Genomic DNA, 20,538 nt, shown 5'->3' with positions numbered 1-20,538 from the left:
CAGAAAAATGAAGGGATTGTCTTGGGTTTGGAACCCTGTTTCTGTGCTGAAGGCAGGGCAGGTGAGTGCCCGCGGTGCCATGGCACACCTTGGCTTTCCCCGTGGTGTCAGGGGGGTGTGAGCCCCATCACCCTGGGGACAGTGCCATGAGGAGAGTTCTGGAAATGGGTTTGCTCCACGGGATTCTCGCTCTGGGAGCTGAGTGGCTGCAGCAGCACAGGCACTGCAGCTAAAATAGACTTGGCAGGTGTCCCGTGAGCAGCACAGAGGGGAGCTTGGCACAGCCAGAAATGAAGTGCCTAGAAAATGATTCTAATCTACAACAATAATTCCTCTTGGTGGAAAACCTTGGGATTTATTAACTTGAAGCACGGGTAAGGTGATTTGTCTAGGAAATCATTTGCTTCACAAAATATTTTTGAGGTTTAAAGGCATTCAACCAGGCAGAACAAAGGCATTTTTTTTTTTGTTGCTTAATTTGGAAACTGCTGAGGGAAGGGCCTAGCCTGGCAGCAGAGTGCCAAAGAGCAGAAGTCTGGGAATGAGAGGAGTGTGGAGGTGGGGCTTTGCCTTGGCGCTGCCACCCGTGAGCCACGGGGCTCCTGAGTCAGCAGCCAGCCGTGGTTCCCAGCAGAGCTGAGCTCATGGAGAACTGACTGCCCTCTGATCCGGGCAGGCAGGGCTCAGAACCTCTGCCGGGGGCAGGCAGGGCCCTGCTGCCTCCCCGCGCTGCAGGACACAGCGCCAGCCCTTTGGAGCCCAGCTGTGCAAGGGAAAGCTGGGCACGTCCTGCTGGCTTTCCTATGCGTTGGTTGGCTCCATTCTGCACTTCTAAAAATTAGTGTGTCTGTACTTGAGGCTCTGTCTTGACTAATGTACAGGTGTGTTCCAGCTGATCCTCTCAGGATACAACCACTGAACAAGTGCCTGTAAATGGAGGGGAACTTTCATCAGCTTTAAGGGAAAATGCACAGCATTAATCTGTCTCATAATGAGAGGCGGTTCCAGACCCCACAGCTGCGGCCAGACAGGTCTGATGTTCATTGAAAGTTACTATATTAAGCAAAGCAACTGAAATAATAATTTTACCATGTTTACTTAGATCCCTCAGAGAAAACAGACTGGAACAGCATGTCAAACAGCGCATGGGAATGAAGAAAGCAGGAGGGGGAAATGAAAAGGGACATCCCATCAAAGCCAGCTGGGTTCATTCTGGAAAGGTCTCCTTTGGATGTCTGTAAGGTGTGGGTATGTCTGTCTGCTCTGCCCATGCTGATGGCTGGGCACTGATTTATTCTGTGTATTCCAAGGGGGCCCAGCTGCCCCAGGAGTCACTGGATTTATCCTGTGTATTCCAAGGGGGCCCAGCTGCCCCAGGTGGACCCAAGAGTCACTGGATTTACCCTGTGTATTCCAAGGAGTCACACCTGGAGTCACTGGATTTAGGGAGTGACAGGGAGCTCTGCAGGGACACCAGCTGACCTTCCCGAACACCATTGCCAGCGTTGGGAGGATGCTTCAAAGTATCCTTTTCCTTCTGAAAATGAGTTCTGATTTCTCTCCTTGGGGACATCAGAACTTCCCTCTGTGCCTGTGTCCTACCCTCAACATCTTCCCAAGGCAGCCCCGGGATTTTGGCTCATGGACCCTCCTTGACGTGGCAATTGAAACACCAACAGAGTTCCATAAAAATGATACCAAACTCCAACTAAGTTGAGATTTTTTTGTTGCTGTTTTGCTGCTTGGACTAACAGAAGCAAGGAAGCACAGTGCTGCTCATGGGAGCAATCGTTTATCAGCCTTTCTGGCAAGTCTCTGCTTGACACAGTTGGGTCTCAGCCCTTTGAGTACACTGAGAATTCAGCTTCAGTCACAGCAGAGAAACCGTATGGATTCCACTGGCTCAGGCATGCTTCAGTCTGTCAGCAATTTGGGAACCCACAGGCTCTTTCCAGAAAGCATTGGTAAAAATAAACATGTTATTTGTAATATTTGCATTGGATGCATTTGGATCAGTATTTGCACGGGGAAGGGCGTAGCCAGCAGGGAGTGAGCCTGTCCCTTCTACTCAACCCTAGTGAGGCACATCCGCACTGCCGTGCCCTGTTCTGGGCTCCTGAGGACAAGAAAGTCCAGGAGCCACTGGAGAGGGTCCAGCAGAGGCCACAGAGGTCATTTTGGGACTGGAGCATCTCTGAGATGAGGAGAGACTGCGGGAGCTGGGCCTGCTCAGGCCGGACAAGGGAGGGCTGAGAGGGGACCCCATCAACCCGTGCCAAGCTCCCCCAGGGCTGCCAGAGGCCGGTGCCAGAGCCAGGACAAGGAGCACTGGCCAGGAACCGAACCCCGCGGGTGCAGGAGCGCGGCTCGGCCGCCAGGTGGCGCGAGGTGCCGGTCCCGCCCCCAGCCTGGCCCCGCCCTTCCCAGGCAGACCCCGCCTCTCCCGGCCTCGCCCCCGCCCCGTCCCACGCACGTGCCCGGTAGCGGGGCGGGCCCGTGACGTCATGCCCGGCGGCGGGGGACGCGGCGGGGGCGCCGCCGCCGCGGGTGGGCGCGTGGGTGCCGGTGCTGGTGGAGCAGATGGTGAACGACACGCTGGTGGTGACGCTGAGCTGCGGGGAGCGGCGCTTCACCGGCGTGCTGCTGGACTGCTCCAAGAGGTGCGGCCGGGGACGGGGGCACCGGGACCGCGGCGGGGAGCGGGGCCGGGAGCGGCGGGGCCGCGCCGCCCCCGCGCCCTTTGTTCGGCCGGGCGGGACAAAGCGGCGGGGTCGGGACCGGCCCGGGGCACGCGGCGGGGCGGAGCGGTCCCGGGCAGGGGTGGCCGTCCCGGGCAGGGGTCCCGGGCAGGGGTGGCAGTCCCGGGCAGGGGTGGCCGTCCCGGGCAGGGGTCCCGGGCAGGGGTGGCAGTCCCGGGCAGGGGTGGCCGTCCCGGGCAGAGTGACCGTGCGGGGCCGTGCTCCCTGCTGGGCCATGTTCCTGTGAGGAGCAGGTTTGGTGCTGGGTGGGAGCACAGCAGCCTCACCTCTCTGTTCCATCCTACGAGATGTGCGGAGCAAGAGTTCTGAGCTTCGTTTTTGTCATTTCTTTAGTTTTACGTAGCTATCCTGGAAAATTTGAGACACATTTTCAAAGGCATTCAGGCACCCAGCGCTGCGCAGAGTCCATAAACCCACCCTGGAGTCTGGTCCCAGCCCGAGCAGTTGGTGTCCCTCGAGCCCCCTAAACCAGCTCTTTCTGCCTTCTCGCATTTCAGTTGTGTTCCTCTGCAGTGGCTCTTCTTTCACCTGGTTTTTTTCAGCCTAACCTTTCTCCATTATTTTTCTTCATCTTGTTTCCTCCCTCTGCTCCTAGTGGGTCCCAGCAACAACCAGACGGGTGTTTTTCCCTGCTGTAAGGCAGCTCTGCAGCCCGGTGCTGCCGCAGCCCTGTCGGCGGTGACGCTGATGTGTGCCGGGTGGGAGGCACTGGATGCCCCCTGAGCACTGGGGCTGTCCCCGGGGGTCAGTGCTCGTTCTGTGGCCGTCCCCTGGTGCCACATCCTGCCCGTGTGGTGCCGAGCGCTGGCTGGCCTGTGCTGACCAGGGAGGGGTGGTGGCCAGCACAAGGTGGGAGCCATGGCCTCTGCTCGAGGCTCTCAGGAGGGGAATCTGTGTGTGAGGCAGGACCCTGGGGACTTGGAGTGAGCACTGCAGTCATCCCAGGGCTGGGGTGTGGAGGGAGGAGAGATCTTGTTCATCCTGCAGCAGAACGCAGGAGTCGGCCTGGCAGTGGCTGGAAGGTGAAGGTCAGGATGTGTCCCTAAGGCAGCAGGAATTTATCTACTTGGTGCTGAGCTTGGAGTGCCTGCAGTGGATGTGTGGCAGAGCTGTTTTTCTCCTGCTGCTGCCTGGCTGATGGAGCTGTGTCCCACCAGCTTGTCCCTGTGCAGGGGTCACCCATGCTCTGCCTGTACCCCTGGGCAGTGAGATGGGACTGGCAGGAGAGGAGCCACCAGAGCAGGATGTTAGACCTGCACAGAAAGAGATTACCCCAGAAAGGAAGGAGGGTTTGTATGGTTCTTCAGCTTTCTTTTGTGGTTTAAAGTGCTTTCAGCATCACACAACAGATGAATCTGTTTTACTTGTTTACTGATGGAGCAGCAGTTGTGGCTGCTCCATCTCTGAAAGTGTTCAAGGTCAGCTTGGACAGGGCTTGGAGTAACTTGTCTAATGAATGAGATCCCAGCCCAGGGCAGGAGAATTGGAACTCAATGATTTTTAAGGTCTCTTCTAACACAGACAATCTGTAATGCCATGATTACTTCTCCTAATCTGTAGCGAGTGCTGTGGGGAGTGGAGCAGGAGGAAGGCCTGCCACCCTGAGCACCCAGCGCACCCCTGGCCATCCAGGTCCTGACTCTGACTCTTTGTTTGGCCACAGAGGCAGGTGCAGGTTTGAGCCCAAACTGCCTGCCTGGGTGTGCAGGGGCTCAGCCCACGGGCAGCAGGACTGCCTGTGCCCGTGCCCTGCCTGTGCCCATCCCTGCCTGTGCCCGTGCCCTGCCTGTTCCTGCACCCTGCCTGTTCCGGCACCCTGCCTGTGCCCATGCCCTGCCTGTTCCTGCACCCTGCCTGTGCCCTGCCTGTTCCTGTGCCCTGCCTGTTCCTGCACCCTGCCTGTGCCCTGCCTGCCCTCTGCGCCTTTAGGAATGGGGGGATTCAGTCATGCCTGACCTTCCAGCTGCTGGGGAATTATCTGCAGAAAAAGTGCTCGTGTCCCTTCCATGCATGTCCCTTCCTGCCCCGGCCTGGATGATGCAGCAGCACCAGGGCCTACCCAGTGACTGGCAGTTATTTGCTTCCAATAATCTGGCTCTGCTCAAAATGAGCTCCATAGTGTACATGCTCAAGTAGAGATTTAAATCCTGCTACAGTGTTTCTGATAACAAGATCTGGTAGTTTTACTGCAATTGAAGTTACTTTAAAAGTTGGATTTTAATTATGTAGGGGTATAAATAAAGGAGGATGGCATCTCCTGTACCAAGCAGAGAGTGGATTGAGGTAACCAAGTCCAGTTAGCTGCAGCTGCCCCAGAAAGGGGGATTACAAGCAGGGTGAAATCCCATCAGCAGTATTTCCTGCTGCTTTAATCACAGAATCCCAGAATGGCTTGGATTGCAAGGGACCTTAAAGCTCATCCTGTTTCACCCCCTGCCACAGGCAGGGACACCTTCCACTGTCCCAGGCTGCTCCAAGTCCCATCCAGTCTGCCCTTGGGCACTGCCAGGGATCCAGGGGCTGCTCTGGGCACCTGTGCCAGGACCTGCCCACCTCACAGGGAACAATTCCCAATTCCCAGTATCCCATCTAACCCTCTGGCTCTGGGAAGCCATCACCCCTTGTCCTGTCCCAACAGGCCCTACTGAGAAGTTTGTCCCCATCTTTCTAACAGGCCTCCCTGCTGAGCTGGTGCCTGGCACAGGCTGGCAGCCGGGAGGGCAGTGGCCTGGGCTCTGTGGGCACGTTCCGTGGCACAGAGGCTGTGTCCAGCCCGGTGGGGTTACAGGGTGCTGGTACATTAATGCTGCAGGCACAAACCATGCTGTGAGTGAGCCTTTGGGTGCTCCACTTCTGCCAGGCCAGGAGCTCCATGCCACTCTGGAGGGTTCAGTGAGCTGAACGGGGGAGTGGGCTTGTGTCTACATGAGGAGCAGTTTTCTGTTGTGACCAAGTCATGCAATCCCACTGCATAAAATAACCATAATTTTTAGCCGTCATTTCATTCAGAAATGGTCTCACTTTGGAGTGTGAATGGTGCCAACATCTCTGGCTGTACAGACTGTACTGGCTTGCTGGGTTGTCATTTAAAGACACCTACATTCTTGGTTGTCTCTGTTTAAAAAAAGCCTCTTGAAACAAAAATATTTTGTTCCAAATTACGTGATTTCAACAGCTTAATCCTTTCCCAGTTAAACTGTCATTTAACAGCAGGTTGTTGCACTTTTTCAGTAATGGGGAAGGACTTTGGAGGCTTCTCTCTGTCAGGAACCCCACAGCAGTGGCTTTGTGCTGCTCTTGGTGAGAGGTGTGGCACAGAGTGGAGCTCCTCTTCAGTGCTCTCTGCTAATGCTGCCAAAGTGTCCCCTTCTGTGACACCACCAAGACACTCCTCCCTTGCCTTGGGAAGGGTCCTTCCTTCTGGTGGTTGGAAAGAAAGCAGTGGCTGGCAAGGAGGGGAATGGGAATGTAGCATCCAAAACCCACTGGTATTTGGTCTGTACCTGTTCTCTGTTCCTTTGTCTCTTCTTTGTGGCTGTCCTGTACAATATTTTGTTATTATTAAGAAGGCCCACATGCTTTGCTGACGGTGTGTTCTCTGCAGAAGTGTCTCTGGAAAGCCAAGGCAGGGAGCTTTGCCCAGTCAGAGTCAGTGTTTCAGGGCAGAATCTGTCCTAGTGCTGTGTTAGCGTAATAGTTCTAATGCCATGCCAAGGGCATAAATTCCTACATTTTGGAGACATGAATTGCAGTTGTGAGTTCCAGCATTTCAAAGGATTTGCTTTTGCCAATATCCAGGCAAGATACTGTGTCCAAGGCTTGGTGGCCTGTTTTGAGGCTTGGCATTGAAGGACAGAGTATCATCACTGTTAACCCTGCTGTTCTGGAGGGGCTGTGGGTGCCTTATGTTACCAAACACAGCTGAATGTGGAGAGACCGAGGAAGAGGAGCAGAGCTGTGTCTTGGTGAACCTGTGCAAGTTATCCACCCAAGTCAAGGTGTTCAGGTTTAGAATGAAAAACTGGAAAATCAGCCGTGCATCTGCAGTGAGAAGAAGGGCAGTTTCGTAGTTCCCAAGGCTAATCTGGATCACATCCCTCCTCCGGCCCTTGCTGGCCTGCTGATGCAGTAAACTGCTTTGTAGGATAAAACTTACAACTTCTTAGAGCAAAACTTTGTGCAAAGGGTTCATAGAAATAGAGGTTTTTATCCCTCTGCCTTTTCTGGGAGAAGAGTAGGACACCTTGCCAGATTTCTGCGCTGCTGTTATTTTTTTCAGTGGCAGAATTGACTGCTTGATCTTAAGAGTCAAGAGAAGGTGTTGAGTTCCCAGTACTGAAGCTGTGCGATGGCGGGATCTTTTGGGTTCCCAGCGAAGCACCTTTCAACGCTCCTGACTCTTGTTTCTTTCCCTCCCTGTCCTTCTCGCCCCAATTTAGGTCTGGATTGTTCTGTCTGCCATCCTCCTTCCCCAAGCACGAGGACCCCCCGGCCGGCGCCTGCGCTGACGGAGCTGCCGACGGCGGGGTTGCCGCGCAGGGCGAGCCGGAGCCGCGGCCCGCTGGCCACCGGCCCGCCGAGGGCGGCGCGGAGGAGCAGGTGCCGCCGCTGCTGCCGGCGCCGGGCAGCCTCCCGCCCTTCCCTCCCTACTTCGAGGGAGCCCCGTTCCCCCGGCCCCTGTGGCTGCGGCACACCTACAACCAGTGGGTCCCGCAGCCGCCGCCACGGACTATAAAGAGGACGAGGAGGCGATTGTCGCGCAACAGGGACCCGGGCAGGCTCATCATGAGCACCATCAGGCTGCGGCCCAGGCAGGTGCTCTGCGAGAAGTGCAAGAACACGCTGAACCCCGAGGATGCCAACGCGCCGCGGCAGAACGCCAAGACCAGGAGGAAGCTGAGCATTCAGGACAAGGAGCAGAAAAAGCACAGCGACTCTGACTACGTGGAGAAAAGGAACAAAAGAGAGAAGAGGGAGGATGACAAGTTTTCTGGGGAGCTGGTGCATCGAACGCCAGTTATAAAAATATCCTACAGTACTCCGCAAGGGAAAGGTGAAGTGGTAAAAATCCCTTCCCGGGTTCATGGCTCGGTCAAACCGTTCTGTCCGGAGCAAGCGTTGCAGAACGGAGCCGGGGACCAAGAGGAGAGCAGGGACTCTGAACGGTGTCGACAAACCAAATGTTTAATGGACAAGTCAGCAGGCAGCCAGCTTGCTTCCATTCCAAAACTGAAGCTCACACGGCCAGTGCATTCCAGTGTGGATGTCCCACCCCCAAAGATACGGCTGAAGCCCCATCGCATCAACGATGGTCAGAGTGTTTCAATTTATAAGGCAGAACTGATTGATGAAATCAATGTCCTCCAGAACAGCGGGGAGTCCAATCCCGAAGTGTTTTACAATGATGAGTCCACTGACAGAAGTTTGGCTGAGATATCTTCAGGCAGTTCAGGTGAAGATGATGACTTCAAAAGGTTTCCCCAGGGTAAAGATGGACATGATAACTTGGCTTTCCTCATGAATTACCGTAAAAGAAAAGCAGATTCTTCTAGTTTATCGGTGTGTAGCAATGACAGTCTAGATGAATCCAAGTCTTCTAGTTCAGAGGTGACATCACCAGAACTGTGTGACTTTTTGCCTGGTGATGATGCCTCCGTCTCTTCATCTTCAAAAGATGAGCGTAAAATTGTGCCACCACTGACAGTCAGACTGCACACCCAGAGTGTGTCTAAATGTGTTACAGAAGATGGAAGGACTGTTTCAGTGGGGGATATTGTCTGGGGTAAAATTCACGGGTTTCCGTGGTGGCCAGCACGTGTTCTTGACATAAACCTCAGCCAGAAGGAAAACGGGGAACCATCGTGGCGAGAAGCTAAAGTGTCGTGGTTTGGTTCTCCAACAACCTCCTTCTTATCTGTTTCAAAACTCTCTCCTTTCTCGGAGTTTTTCAAACTGAGGTTTAATCGCAAGAAGAAGGGCATGTACCGGAAAGCGATCACGGAAGCTGCGAAGGCAGTCAAGCACCTGACTCCAGAAATACGAGATCTCTTAACACAGTTCGAGACATAACTTTGCCTCCAGTATCAGGTGAGTGATTGCTACACTAACGCTTGCCATGAAAGGCCTCCTGGTGCTTTTTTAATCTGTATTCCACTATTTGTTTGCATTTGTTTTTCCATTAAATCTGAGATTGGCAATTGTGACGTTTACGTGCTTGGCTGTTAGTTGGTGGGGGTAATTTCAGAGGTGGTGAGGAGCTTAATTCCAAACTTTTGGGGAGCATGGGAATTGGAGCCCCTATTCCCAGAGGGAAATGCAAGCCAGGTAGGACACTGTGAGGGAGCAGCCTGTTCAAAGAACTGACAAACCTGTAGCTGTGTGCCTGGAAGAATAACAGCTCCTAGGCTTTCAGTTTCCTTGGGTCAAAGAACTAAAACTTTCACTGGAATTAAGATGACATTTATCATATGTATGTGCTGGTGCCACAGTTATCTGTAACAGTTTGGGATCCCTTGCTCCCCTCCCTTCTGATCCCTCTGGTATGGATTTCTTATGAAGGCCCTTTACGGCTCCTCAAAATGATTGTACCAAAAACTGTCTTTGTGGTACAGTATTTCAATATTTCTCACAGTACTTGTGGTTTGGTTTGTACCTAAATGTTCGCTGTTTCTTTGGGGAATGACCTGGATCAAATGGAATTCCTTTGTGCTTTACATCTGTGTGAGGACATTAGGTGGGAATGGAAACGTGGGAGCTGATTCTTTGTAATGTATGGATTTCCCTTTCTCATCAAACAGTCTGCCTGGGATGAAAATTTGGTACCAAAAAATACAGGATGTGGCATGACTGGGAATACAAGTTCATGGGAAAATCCAGTGACTTGGATGAAACCTGGAATCATTTCACAACCTTTCAGTCATCACTGTCCAGACAAGACCTCAGCTGTGATGGTATTAGACAAGGGGGGATTAACTTTTTGTCGAAAACCAGAGGTATCACTGGGAAGAGCCTTGTGTCAAAGACCATGCTTTATGCAGAGTGGATTGTTATGTTGTCCCCTGAATGCTGTGCTCTGTTTCATGCTTGAAGGACTCTGTGTGAGCAAGCCAGTGCTGCTCCTCTGGACTCTCTTCATTATCTGAACTGGGACTGGGATGGTCAGTGCTCATGTAATCCTGATGGGAAGATGGTTTTTTTTCATACCCTTGTCATGGGACTTCGCCCCTTGCTTGAGTGTGATGAAGGACTTGCTGTGCTTGGGTTATGACTCCATCTCAGCAAGCCTGGCTGGAGTAAATAACCAGAGCATGACATATTCATGCTGTGTACTCAGGGTGTCTGGACAACCACAGCAGCAACATTTCAGCTTCCTTCTTGATCTTGCCCATAGAACTGCTGCTTAACTCTGGCTAAGGACTTTATTATATCAAGAGTGTTTGGATTGGACCCAAATTCCTATTAGCTAGATCAGGAGTATAAATAAACCTGCTGCCCAGAATGTCCTGTCCTTGCCAGTGGAAGAGTCCTGGCCAATCCATGGCTCCTGTCTGGACAGTGCTCTGGTTAAAGGAGCAGCAAACTTCATCTTCTGAGCTGTCTTCACTGTGTGTGTAAGCAGTTTGGGACAAAGGTGAGGAATGTCACCATCGTTCCTGACATGTGTCCTTGCCCTTGTGGGTCCAGGGTGGCTGGCATGGCCCAGCCGCAGGAGAAGGGACAACTGGAGGAAGCACCTAATGCTCAGATCAGACAGACTGGCTGTGCCTGGGGAGTGGGAAAGCTGTGGCCAGGAGGAGTCCCAAGCCCAGAGCTGGAAGTCAGAATGGGAGGATGCTCCCCCTGCACGCTGGCCAGGATGGGGCACAGGCTGCAGGGCAGGCCTCGAGGAGGAGAAGAGCCCTTGCTCCTGAGACACGATGGGATCTGAGCTGCAGGTACACAGCAGGTCTGTGAATGGGGGGAAAGAAGAACATCTGGACAACATGTGGATAAGAAAATGATGGATGGGATGGGATAGCCTGGATTAGTCCAAAACTTTCCTTCCCTCTGTACTCTTCAGCCAAACTTCTGCATGTGTATATGGGTATATACATTTAGCAGATATCACTGTTTTGTTGGCCTCCTTCAGCTGGCTTTCCAGGGGATTTCCTGCCTAACATGTCTGAGCTGAGCTGCCAGCACAGTCTGCCAGGCTGAAGACAACATGACTGTTGGATAAAGAACTGCAAAACTAGAAAAGCAGAACTACACAACTGCCTGTGTTCCACGTGTCACATTTACCTAGTTTCCCAATTAGACCAGCATGTCTGGAGTTTTGGTACATCACTTAAAAAACTGCTTATTATTTCAGAGAATTGTCTGTACCTAATTCTCTCCTTGCAGGAGCATTGAATTTTGTTGCTTTCCTTGATTTTCCACAAGGCAGAACTGAAGTGTTTCCTTCAGCTGCTCATTCACTGTCCTTTCCTGAAGGATGGCATGAAAGGGTTTTGGCTGGAAGGGACCCTGAAGTCCATCCCATTCCACCCCCTGCCATGGCAGGGACACCTTCCACTGTCCCAGGCTGCTCCAAGCCCCATCCAGCCTGGCCTTGGGCACTGCCAGGGATGCAGGGGCAGCCACAGCTGCTCTGGGTAACCTGGGGATATTGCAAGGGAACACTACAAAATCCGTCATGCTGGGGCTTCACCAGTGGTGGCACAAAGGTTTTTGTCATCAGAAGGAGTCCATGAAGTGGCTTCAACACTGACACCGCTCATGCTAATGCTGGCCACAGCAGAAGTTTGTCACTGGTGATACTTTCTGTTGTAAAACTTTCTGTCTTCTGGCATGTGATGTGTTCTGCAGAGGGTAGTTACTGGGAAAATGTACAAACACTGCAGGTCATTTGTGGATGCACAAAACTGGAAAAATTGGATTTTTTTTTTTTTCTTTTAGCTTGGTTTGGGTTGGAAAAGCTGGTAGGATCACTTCTTGTTGTTACTGCTTTGTCCTTAGGGTTTCTTCGCAAGGAAAGTACTAGTCAGGTAATGGCAGGGTTTTAATTAAGTAAAACAAGTTCCTGGAAAAACAACAGGCAGAATAGCAGCCTGTAGAACTCAAACTTGTAAGACTTGGTTTAGAGTAGTGCCAGGAGAGACATGTCCACTCAGCATCTTCTGGGGCTGCTCTGTAGCTTCCCTGGTGTATGACACGAAGGAGCCAGCTCAAGGCACAAGGATAGCAGTTACCCCTGGCTTGGAGTGACAGATGTTTGCCTCTCCCTTAAGGAAAGCCCACCCGAGGGCCAGGAAGGGGGAGCCAGGACCCTTGGGCTGGTGTCACACAGGTTTTATGGGAATGAGCCGTGGCTGCTGCTCCAGCTGTGCCTTGGGCTGGCGCACAGGAGGGACAGAGACCTGTGCTTCCAAAGGCCCCCTTTCCCTGCACCAGGAATGCTTCCTGTGGTGGGATCAGGGGCTTTACAAGGAACATGTGTTGCTCCAGCCCTGCTGTGTGGGGAGGGTGTGCCTGCAGGGACAGGCCTGTCACATTTACCTAGTTTCCCAATTAGACCAGCATGTCTGGAGTTTTGGTACATCACTTATAAAACTGCTCATTATTTCAGAGAATTGTCTGTACCTAATTCTCTCCTTGCAGGAGCATTGAATTTTGTTGCTTTCCTTGATTTTCCACAAGGCAGAACTGAAGTGTTTCCTTCAGCTGCTCATTCACTGTCCTTTCCTGAAGGATGGCATGAAAGGGTTTTGGCTGGAAGGGACCCCAAATCCCACCCATTCCACCCCCTGCCATGCCAGGGGCACCTTCCACTGTCCCAGGTGCTCCAGCCCCAGTGTCCAGCCTGGCCTTGGGCACTGCCAGGGATGCAGGGGCAGCCACAGCTGCTCTGGGTAACCTGGGGATATTGCAAGGGAACACTACAAAATCCGTCATGCTGGGGCTTCACCAGTGGTGGCACAAAGGTTTTTGTCATCAGAAGGAGTCCATGAAGTGGCTTCAACACTGACACCGCTCATGCTAATCCTGGCCACAGCAGAAGTTTGTCACTGGTGATACTTTCTGTTGTAAAACTTTCTGTCTTCTGGCATGTGATGTGTTCTGCAGAGGGTAGTTACTGGAAAAATGTACAAACACTGCAGGTCATTTGTGGATGCACAAAACTGGAAAAATTGGATTTTTTTTTTTTTTCTTTTAGCTTGGTTTGGGTTGGAAAAGCTGGTAGGATCACTTCTTGTTGTTACTGCTTTGTCCTTAGGGTTTCTTTGCAAGGAAAGTACTAGTCAGGTAATGGCAGGGTTTTAATTAAGTAAAACAAGTTCCTGGAAAAACAACAGGCAGAATAGCAGCCTGTAGAACTCAAACTTGTAAGACTTGGTTTAGAGTAGTGCCAGGAGAGACATGTCCACTCAGCATCTTCTGGGGCTGCTCTGTAGCTTCCCTGGTGTGTGACATGAAGGAGCCAGCTCAAGGCACAAGGATAGCAGTTACCCCTGGCTTGGAGTGACAGATGTTTGCCTCTCCCTTAAGGAAAGCCCACCCGAGGGCCAGGAAGGGGGAGCCAGGACCCTTGGGCAGGTGTCACACAGGTTTTATGGTAATGAGCTGTGGCTGCTGCTCCAGCTGTGCCTTGGGCTGGCGCACAGGAGGGACAGAGACCTGTGCTTCCAAAGGCCCCCTTTCCCTGCACCAGGAATGCTTCCTGTGGTGGGATCTTTACAGGGGCTTTACAAGGAACATGTGTTGCTCCAGCCCTGCTGTGTGGGGAGGGTGTGCCTGCAGGGACAGGCCCTTGGCAGGGCTGGATCTGCTGCTCTGTGATCCTCATGGCAGGTGCCCTCTCCCTACACAGAGATGTGCAGTAAACCTCTAGTAAAACTGCTGGTAGGTTTTCATCCACATCTCTGCATGAAACAAGTTTACAAGATAGATATTCCTTTGCTTTTTCAGCCTGGAAGATCCTTTATTCTTCCCCTCTCTCCCCTGTCCCCAGGCTGTGACTGTGGAACCATTAAACGTGCAGATGTTGAAGGCTTTCCTTTTAACTGCTATGAGCTTAACAGACCCTCAGTGTCAGTACATCAAGCCATCCATCACACTGCTGCTGCGTGCAGCAAACTCAGAGCTCCTGCGTGCTCGCTGCCTATAGAAACCACTCATGTCAAACCTGGAGTACCACGTTGTGACTTCACCTTCAAAGGTGTTCAGGGCTCTGTGTGTCCATCCAGCCAGTGCTGCTGCCAGCAGTTTGTGAAACAGCATAAATCACTCCATAGCTGTATTTTCTAACACACCTGCCTGGTCACATGGAATATTTCAGTGCAGAAGATGAATGCTTGAGATTTTTCTTGCCCTGCTTTCCAGATGCTTCAGTCCACTAAAACCAGGCATCCGATTTAATTACTGTTTCACAGTCTTCCTGCTTGGAAGTCAGCGTCTCCATGCTAATGGAGGTGGGAGAGCAAGTCCAGAACATACTGCGTTGTATTTTTGTGTGCCCAGCACTGATGGCTGGAGCTGTGCTGCATTTTTGTGTGCCCAGTGCTGATGGTTGGAGCTGTGCTGCGTTTTTGTGTGCCCAGCACTGATGGCACATTGGTGCCATCCTGCTGAACTGCCCGTTCCAAAAGCGCTTGCCCGTTGTGCCCAGGGGCTGCCCTCGGGGACACCCAGGTCCGTGCTGCCCTGTGCTGCCAGTCAGCCCCTCTCCATCCACTCTGCTCCCAGGAAATTGTGTGGAAATGCCACCGGGCCATGCATTGTGCTATTTCTAACTGCACCTGCGCCGCGCCGGTGCCGGGAATGCGATCGGCTTTCAGAGCTGTAACTTCAGCTGCTGGAGGAGATTGTATCCACCCCAGGGCTTTGAGCTCTCTTGGGAGCAGTGAGCTGCTCCGGGGCTGAGGGTCTGCAAGCTGCAGTGTTGGCCGAGCGTGCCCACAGTGGCAGGGCAGGTGGGTGTCCCCCCGCAGTGCCCCCACTGCCTGTAGGGTCCATCCACACAGGGTCAGGGCTGTGCCAGGGAGAGATGTGGGGACAAAGAACCTGGACATTGGTTCCTCTGAAAACTTACAAATAAAGTAAAAACAGAATTTCTGTATGTTTTCCTGAATTGTGTTTATTTACTTGTTGGTTTTTTAACTCAAGTGGAGGTGTCCGAATTGCAGCTACAATTCCCCTTTTCCCAGCAAGCATGGAGAGCAGCAGGATGGGAGCCAAGGGGCACCCAAGGGACTTCTCTGGTCTCCCAGGCAGGGCTCGGAGCTTGTCCTGCCCCTGTGGTGCTTAAGCAGGTATTTGTACAGTGTTGAGCACCTCCAAGGTGCACTTACAGAAAGGCCACTTTGGGCCAAAAAGCAATGGGGGATTTTGGGAAACTTGGCGGTGGCTCTGTGTAGGGAAGGTGTCTGTGCTCTGCAGGTGAGGAACAAACAGGTTCTTCACACAGCAGCCGTGCACTGCTGATGGCACGTGCAGCTGCTTGGCTCGTGGGGCTGCTGACACGATGGGTGACACAAACTACAATCACAGACGGGGTTGGGTTGGAAGACACCTTACAGATCATTTTGTTCCACCCCTGCCATGGCCAGGGACACCTTCCACTATCCCAGGCTGCTGCAACCTGCATCCAGCCTGGTGTTGAACAACTGAAAATTTCTCATTTTCATGTTCAGGTGTGAAAGGTAGGACTTTGATCCCAAAAATTGATGTGATGGCTCTGAATGTTGAAAAACATACAAGCTGTTATTTTTCAGCCTTGATGTGTTCTGTTTTATCCATAAGTTGCCATCAGTGGTGCTGGCATCAAGGTGAGCAGGGGTGTGTGGGCTGAGTGACAAGCTCTGCTCCTGCCTGTAAAAGGCTTAGGGAGCTGCTCAGCTGTAGGGCTAGATGAGCACGAGCTGGGATGTGCTGGTTTTGGGCACATACAATTAGCTTTCTTCACAGTGATTGATTTGGGGATGTGTTTTGGATTTGTGCTGAACACAGGGTTGATAAAATAGAGATGTTTTTGTTGCTGCTGAACAGGATTTGCACAGAGCCAAGGCTGTTGCTACCCCTTGTACAGCCATGCTGGGGAGGGGACTGAGGGTGTGTGGGAGGTTGGGAGGGGACACAGCCAGGACAGGTGACCCCAGCTGGCCCAGGGGCTATTCCAGTCCATATGATATCATACTTAGTACAAAAAGTGGGGGGAAGAAGGAGGAAGGGGGGACATTTGGAGTGATGACATTTGTTTTCCCAAGTCATAGTTAGCTGTGATAGGGCCCTGTTCTCCTGGAGGTGGCTGAACACCTACCTGCCCATGGAAGCAGGGATTTGATTTCTTGTTTTGCTTTGTTTGTGTGTGCAGCTTTTGCCTTCCCCATTAAGTTGTCTATCTCAACTCATGAGTTGTGATAAAACTCAGCTTTTGTGCTTCCAGTTCTCTCTCCGATCCTGCTACTGGGGGAGGGAGCCTGCAGCTGAGAGGTTCTTGGCTGCTGGATGGGGTTGTACCACCACATGGGGCCTGGTGTATTTTATTTAAATCTGCTTGCTGCAGCTGTTCTGTGTGCTGTCTCTACCTGTACAGAACACATGGGCTGTGCATTAGGCAGATAATGAACTCTGCACATCCTGAGATTACGTGCAGCTGAAATAGGCTTCTGGTGGCCGGAGCAAGAGCACAGATGGGGCTTAATACCTCAGCTCCTGGAGGGCTCGTGCTCCTCATATCCACAGCCCTGTGCCCCACGGCTGCAGCCCTCAGTCAGCTCGAGTGCTCTCCTGCTTCTCCCGGGGCTTTCTCTGACTGAGCAGGAGCAGGAGCAGCAGGACCCTGCCACCTGCACAGGTGACAATGTCCCTCTGCTGCCTGAGGGCTGTGGCTCCTGCCCAGCCCAGGGTGCTGTGGGCAGCAGAAGGGTTCCCCAGGTTCCCCAACCTGCGGATGCCCGTGCAGGTGAAGGTGCCCTCACCTGAGTGGGAGGCTCCCTGGTGCCAGAGCTGTTCCACATGAGCCTGTTGCTGCCCCAGGTTAGCTGTGTCCTCCTGGCTGTCACTGCCATGTGGCTTTGGCAGGGAGGAGCTGGGCAGATGGTAATGAAGCTCTTGCCATTAAGCTGATGAATTTCTACAGGAGTGGATGCCTTCACTGACTACCAGTTCGTGTTTCATCTGCAATAGTCCGTGCTAGTGCAGGATCAGCCAGCCTGGGTTTCTTCATGAAGGATATTTCCTGTGTGCTCTCTGCAGCTGAAGAAAGGAATTGTAGCAAATTACTAGTTTGACTTCCCTTGTGAGTGATGACTAGCTCTGTTTTGATGCACGCCAATAACCTGAGCCATGTACTCATGTGGAAAACAGTCCTTTCCAAAGGCAGAAACCCTCAGTGCAGGATTTGTCATAGGGATGCTTGGATGATGGAGTTGAGAGCTCCAGTGTTGGAGAACATAGCTGCCAGCCTGCTCAAGTCAGCTGGATTCTGGTGCCTTGAGAGCTGGAGACAGTTCCAAACCAGAGATGGGGATCCCAGCTGCCACCCTGTCCTTCCTCCTGTGAGAGGAAGGCATGGGAAGGAAGGAACTTTACCAGCTGGCTGCTAGCAGCAGCCTCTCTGCATTTCCCCTGGGGAGAGATGGCTGGAGAAACATTGATTTGGTGATGCTCAATTGCAGCCTGCTGTTAATTGCTTTATGATTAGAAAATAATCCTCAGAATAAGCTGCTTGGGCACACTTGGGGTGCTGCAACCTCCAAAGATAAATTGTCTTCTGCATTCTGCTACTGCTGCTCAATCTGGATTTATGAATGGCTTTATTTGATCCAAAACTTCATTTTCTTAAATTATGAACAAGTAATGGCTTCAGGGGAGCTGCCTTGGCTCTCTTTTGGACACCCAGCTTAGCACCCAGGCTGTCCTGAGTCAGCCCACAGGTGTGGTGTTAGTTACACATGGGCCAAGGCAGCAGCACCAGCTGCTGCTCCACGCTGGAAGTGGATTTTTAAACATAAATTTCTGAAGCTTTCCAGGGATGAAGTGAGAAGGTATGAGGGGCTGTCACTGTGCAGCTCCTCTTGGGCACATGAGAACTCCTGTGTGCACAGGCACCAGGGCTCTGTCACAAGGTGGCCATGCCCCTCTTGGGCACACGAGAGCTCCTGTGTGCACAGGCACAGGGCTCTCCTGGGTGGCCATGCCCCTCTTGGGCACATGAGAACTCCTGTGTGCACAGGCACCAGGGCTCTGTCACAAGGTGGCCATGCCCCTCTTGGGCACATGAGAACTCCTGGTAGTTCCTGGAGCAGCTGAGGTTTGGCCCCAGTCCCTGTCCCCGTGGAGGAGCCCCATCTGCCCTGGCAGTGGCAGGACCCTTCCCTGGCACCTGTTTGGCATCCTACTTCTGGTGTGACTCTTTCTTCCTCCCAGTTAGGAATCCCAAAGAATCCAGGCACCCCAGGGCTTGCTGTTACCTCCCCAGCCAGGAAATGCATTTTTTCCTGTTTAGACAAGATCTTCTCACTCCGTAATGTCTCTAAAGGGTCAGTGCTTTCAAAGCCACTTGAGGGATATTGTTCCAGGTCCCTGGGCCTCAGGAAGGCTTTCCTAGGTGTAACTGATAAACCTGCAAGTGAGATTGTTGAGTGTTCTTGAAAGTCCCTCTGTTCATCAGAGGACAAATAGATTCTCCTGCAAGATTAGGTATGAATTTATACTCTGTTGGCTGCAGGTAATAGAGCCCTGGAGTGAGACCTCCCAGTTTCTGCCAAATACTGAAAGAGTGTGTGAAACCTGATTGCAGCCCTTCTCTGGAATGCAGCTTTTGGGACAGATGTTCCTGGGTATTGAATCAGCTCTTTGCATTCTGCATTGTGTGGGCAATGCTGAGGATCATTCTGGGTGCTGAGTCTGGGTGAGTCAGTGTCACTTTGGGTCCCGTGCCTGCAGAAGCAGTGCTGCTGCCATGTCAGCAGCTTTGGGGATGTGATCCTCTTCCTGCGTTTGGTGTCTTGGTTCATTGTGCTCTCTAAGTCACAAACCTCAGCCAGGGGTGGTTTGAAGGTTTCTGGGCTGCTCTTCTGTGGTGCTAATGCTGTGTGTCAGGAGCACAGATCCAAGCTGGTGTCACCTGCACTTCCTGCTCAGCTGGAGGTGATGTGGTTGGTGTGGCTGGGGCACTGCAGCTGTGCACTGCAGCTGGATTATTGCAGCTGGGACACTGCAGCTGGGTTACTGCAGCTGGGACACTGCAGCTGGATTATTGCAGCTGGGGCACTGCAGCTGGATTATTGCAGCTGGGGCACTGCAGCTGGATTATTGCAGCTGGGGCACTGCAGCTGGATTATTGCAGCTGGGACACTGCAGCTGGGTTACTGCAGCTGGGACACTGCAGCTGGATTATTGCAGCTGCAGGCGTTGCAGCCATGGTCAGCAGCTTGAGCACTTGCAGGTACTTAGAAAAGCTTCTGCATGGCTGCTCTCAAGGGGAGAATAATCCTATTTTGTAGATTGTGTTCGGAAAGTGGAGGCAGATGTTCTTCACGTGGCGCGCTCCGTGGGGACTTGTGGCGGATTAACCTGCAGTAACCCACCCGAACAGGGACTCCAGAGTCTTTAAACCAGACTGGAGATCTATTATCATCACTGAAATTCATTCATATCATGTTGGTCTTGGGGAAAATCCCACTCTTACTGTGGGTTTGTTAGCCTGACAGCTTTCCTCCCAAGCTGCAGCCGCTGCTGGGCCAGCTGGGAGCAGGAGAATTCCTGGCTATATTTAGAGGAAGCCGCAGCGTGTGCCTTGCTGCTCTGTCACAGTAACCTCTCCCTCTCTGGCTTTCTTCAAGGTAACAGAAGACGAGCACAGCTGTTCTCCTAGAGGGTCACCGAGTCTGTAACGCCCGGACGTGCTCCCAGGAGAAGCGGGCACGGCACAGGATGAGGCTCCTGGGCAGAGCGCTCCGCGTGCCGCCGGAACAGGCGACGGACAGGGCGCGGAGCTGGGAGGCTCTTCTGGTGTGAGGCAGGGAGGGCGTAAGGATCTCTTGCCCTGGAACGAGAATTTGACCAGTCGGACGGCAGTGGACTAGGAGAACAGCAAAACCACAACTCGGAATGTATTTATTACTTAAAAGTTAGCTATTCTTGATAAAATTCCCCAGATTATTGCTGCTGCTTATTTTACTTACAGATTTCACACACTTGTTAATTTTAAAGCTACCAACCTTTTATTCAATACTGTACCCTGAGAAATGTAATTGGGTCAGGACATGCAATAGAATGAAATCATTGTAGTGTCTTAAGTACAATGGACTCACTTTATGTCTATTAAACCTTGGAAGATGTGCAACGCACAGCAGTGTGGCTCTCATTGCATGCTAAAGCTTTCTCGTGCCGTTTACTGCAGAGCAGGAGAATCAGTGGTTCCAGGTACACGAACAAGCAGTGCTGGGGACTTGGATGTCCTTGGGTCCGACCCCTGTGCTTTCCCAAGTCACCTGGAGGAGCAGCACAGCACAGCCTGGGCCTGCCCCTGCTGCATGCAGAGTTGGTGCTGAGCTGCTGGCTCCAGCCAGGGGGGGAATCCATGTTCTGAACTGAACATGAGCATGCATATGTGCACAAAGTTGTATGTTCACACTCCGTGAGTTTGATTTAAGGCCCTTTGAACATGTTGGACAGAAGGATCCCCTCCTTACCCATGACCAAGAGGTGACGCACAATTCTAAACCAGCAACCAAACAGCTTTTTTTGCCAAATTCAAATGGTTCACAGACTGAAGTGACGTATGGACAGGATT

The 20,538-nt window shown here is 52.3% G+C and overlaps 1 protein-coding gene and 1 long non-coding RNA gene across 3 annotated transcripts; both read left to right on the top strand.

Annotated features, from left to right (window-relative positions):
- Positions 1-264: 264 nt before the first annotated feature.
- Positions 265-1,927, top strand: LOC121353478. 2 transcript variants are annotated; one of them, XR_005955127.1, is made up of 3 exons: positions 265-374; positions 1,103-1,242; positions 1,419-1,927. It is a non-coding gene; the product is annotated as an uncharacterized LOC121353478 (long non-coding RNA). The 2 variants fall into 2 exon arrangements; XR_005955126.1 differs by having other exon boundaries at positions 1,103-1,248.
- A 588-nt stretch (positions 1,928-2,515) lies between these two features.
- PWWP2B (PWWP domain containing 2B) lies at positions 2,516-20,092 on the top strand. The gene is made up of 3 exons (XM_041467333.1): positions 2,516-2,660; positions 7,199-8,846; positions 19,586-20,092. Exons 1-2 carry the CDS (start codon positions 2,581-2,583, stop codon positions 8,826-8,828), a joined length of 1,710 nt encoding a protein of 569 aa, XP_041323267.1. The 5' UTR covers positions 2,516-2,580; the 3' UTR covers positions 8,829-8,846; positions 19,586-20,092.
- The last annotated feature ends 446 nt before the right edge of the window (positions 20,093-20,538 follow it).

This window comes from Pyrgilauda ruficollis, unplaced genomic scaffold (assembly GCF_017590135.1).
Source record: "Pyrgilauda ruficollis isolate IOZ18807 unplaced genomic scaffold, ASM1759013v1 scaffold207, whole genome shotgun sequence".
Lineage (NCBI taxonomy): Eukaryota > Metazoa > Chordata > Aves > Passeriformes > Passeridae > Pyrgilauda > Pyrgilauda ruficollis.
This window is presented reverse-complemented; position numbering and strand designations above follow the sequence as displayed.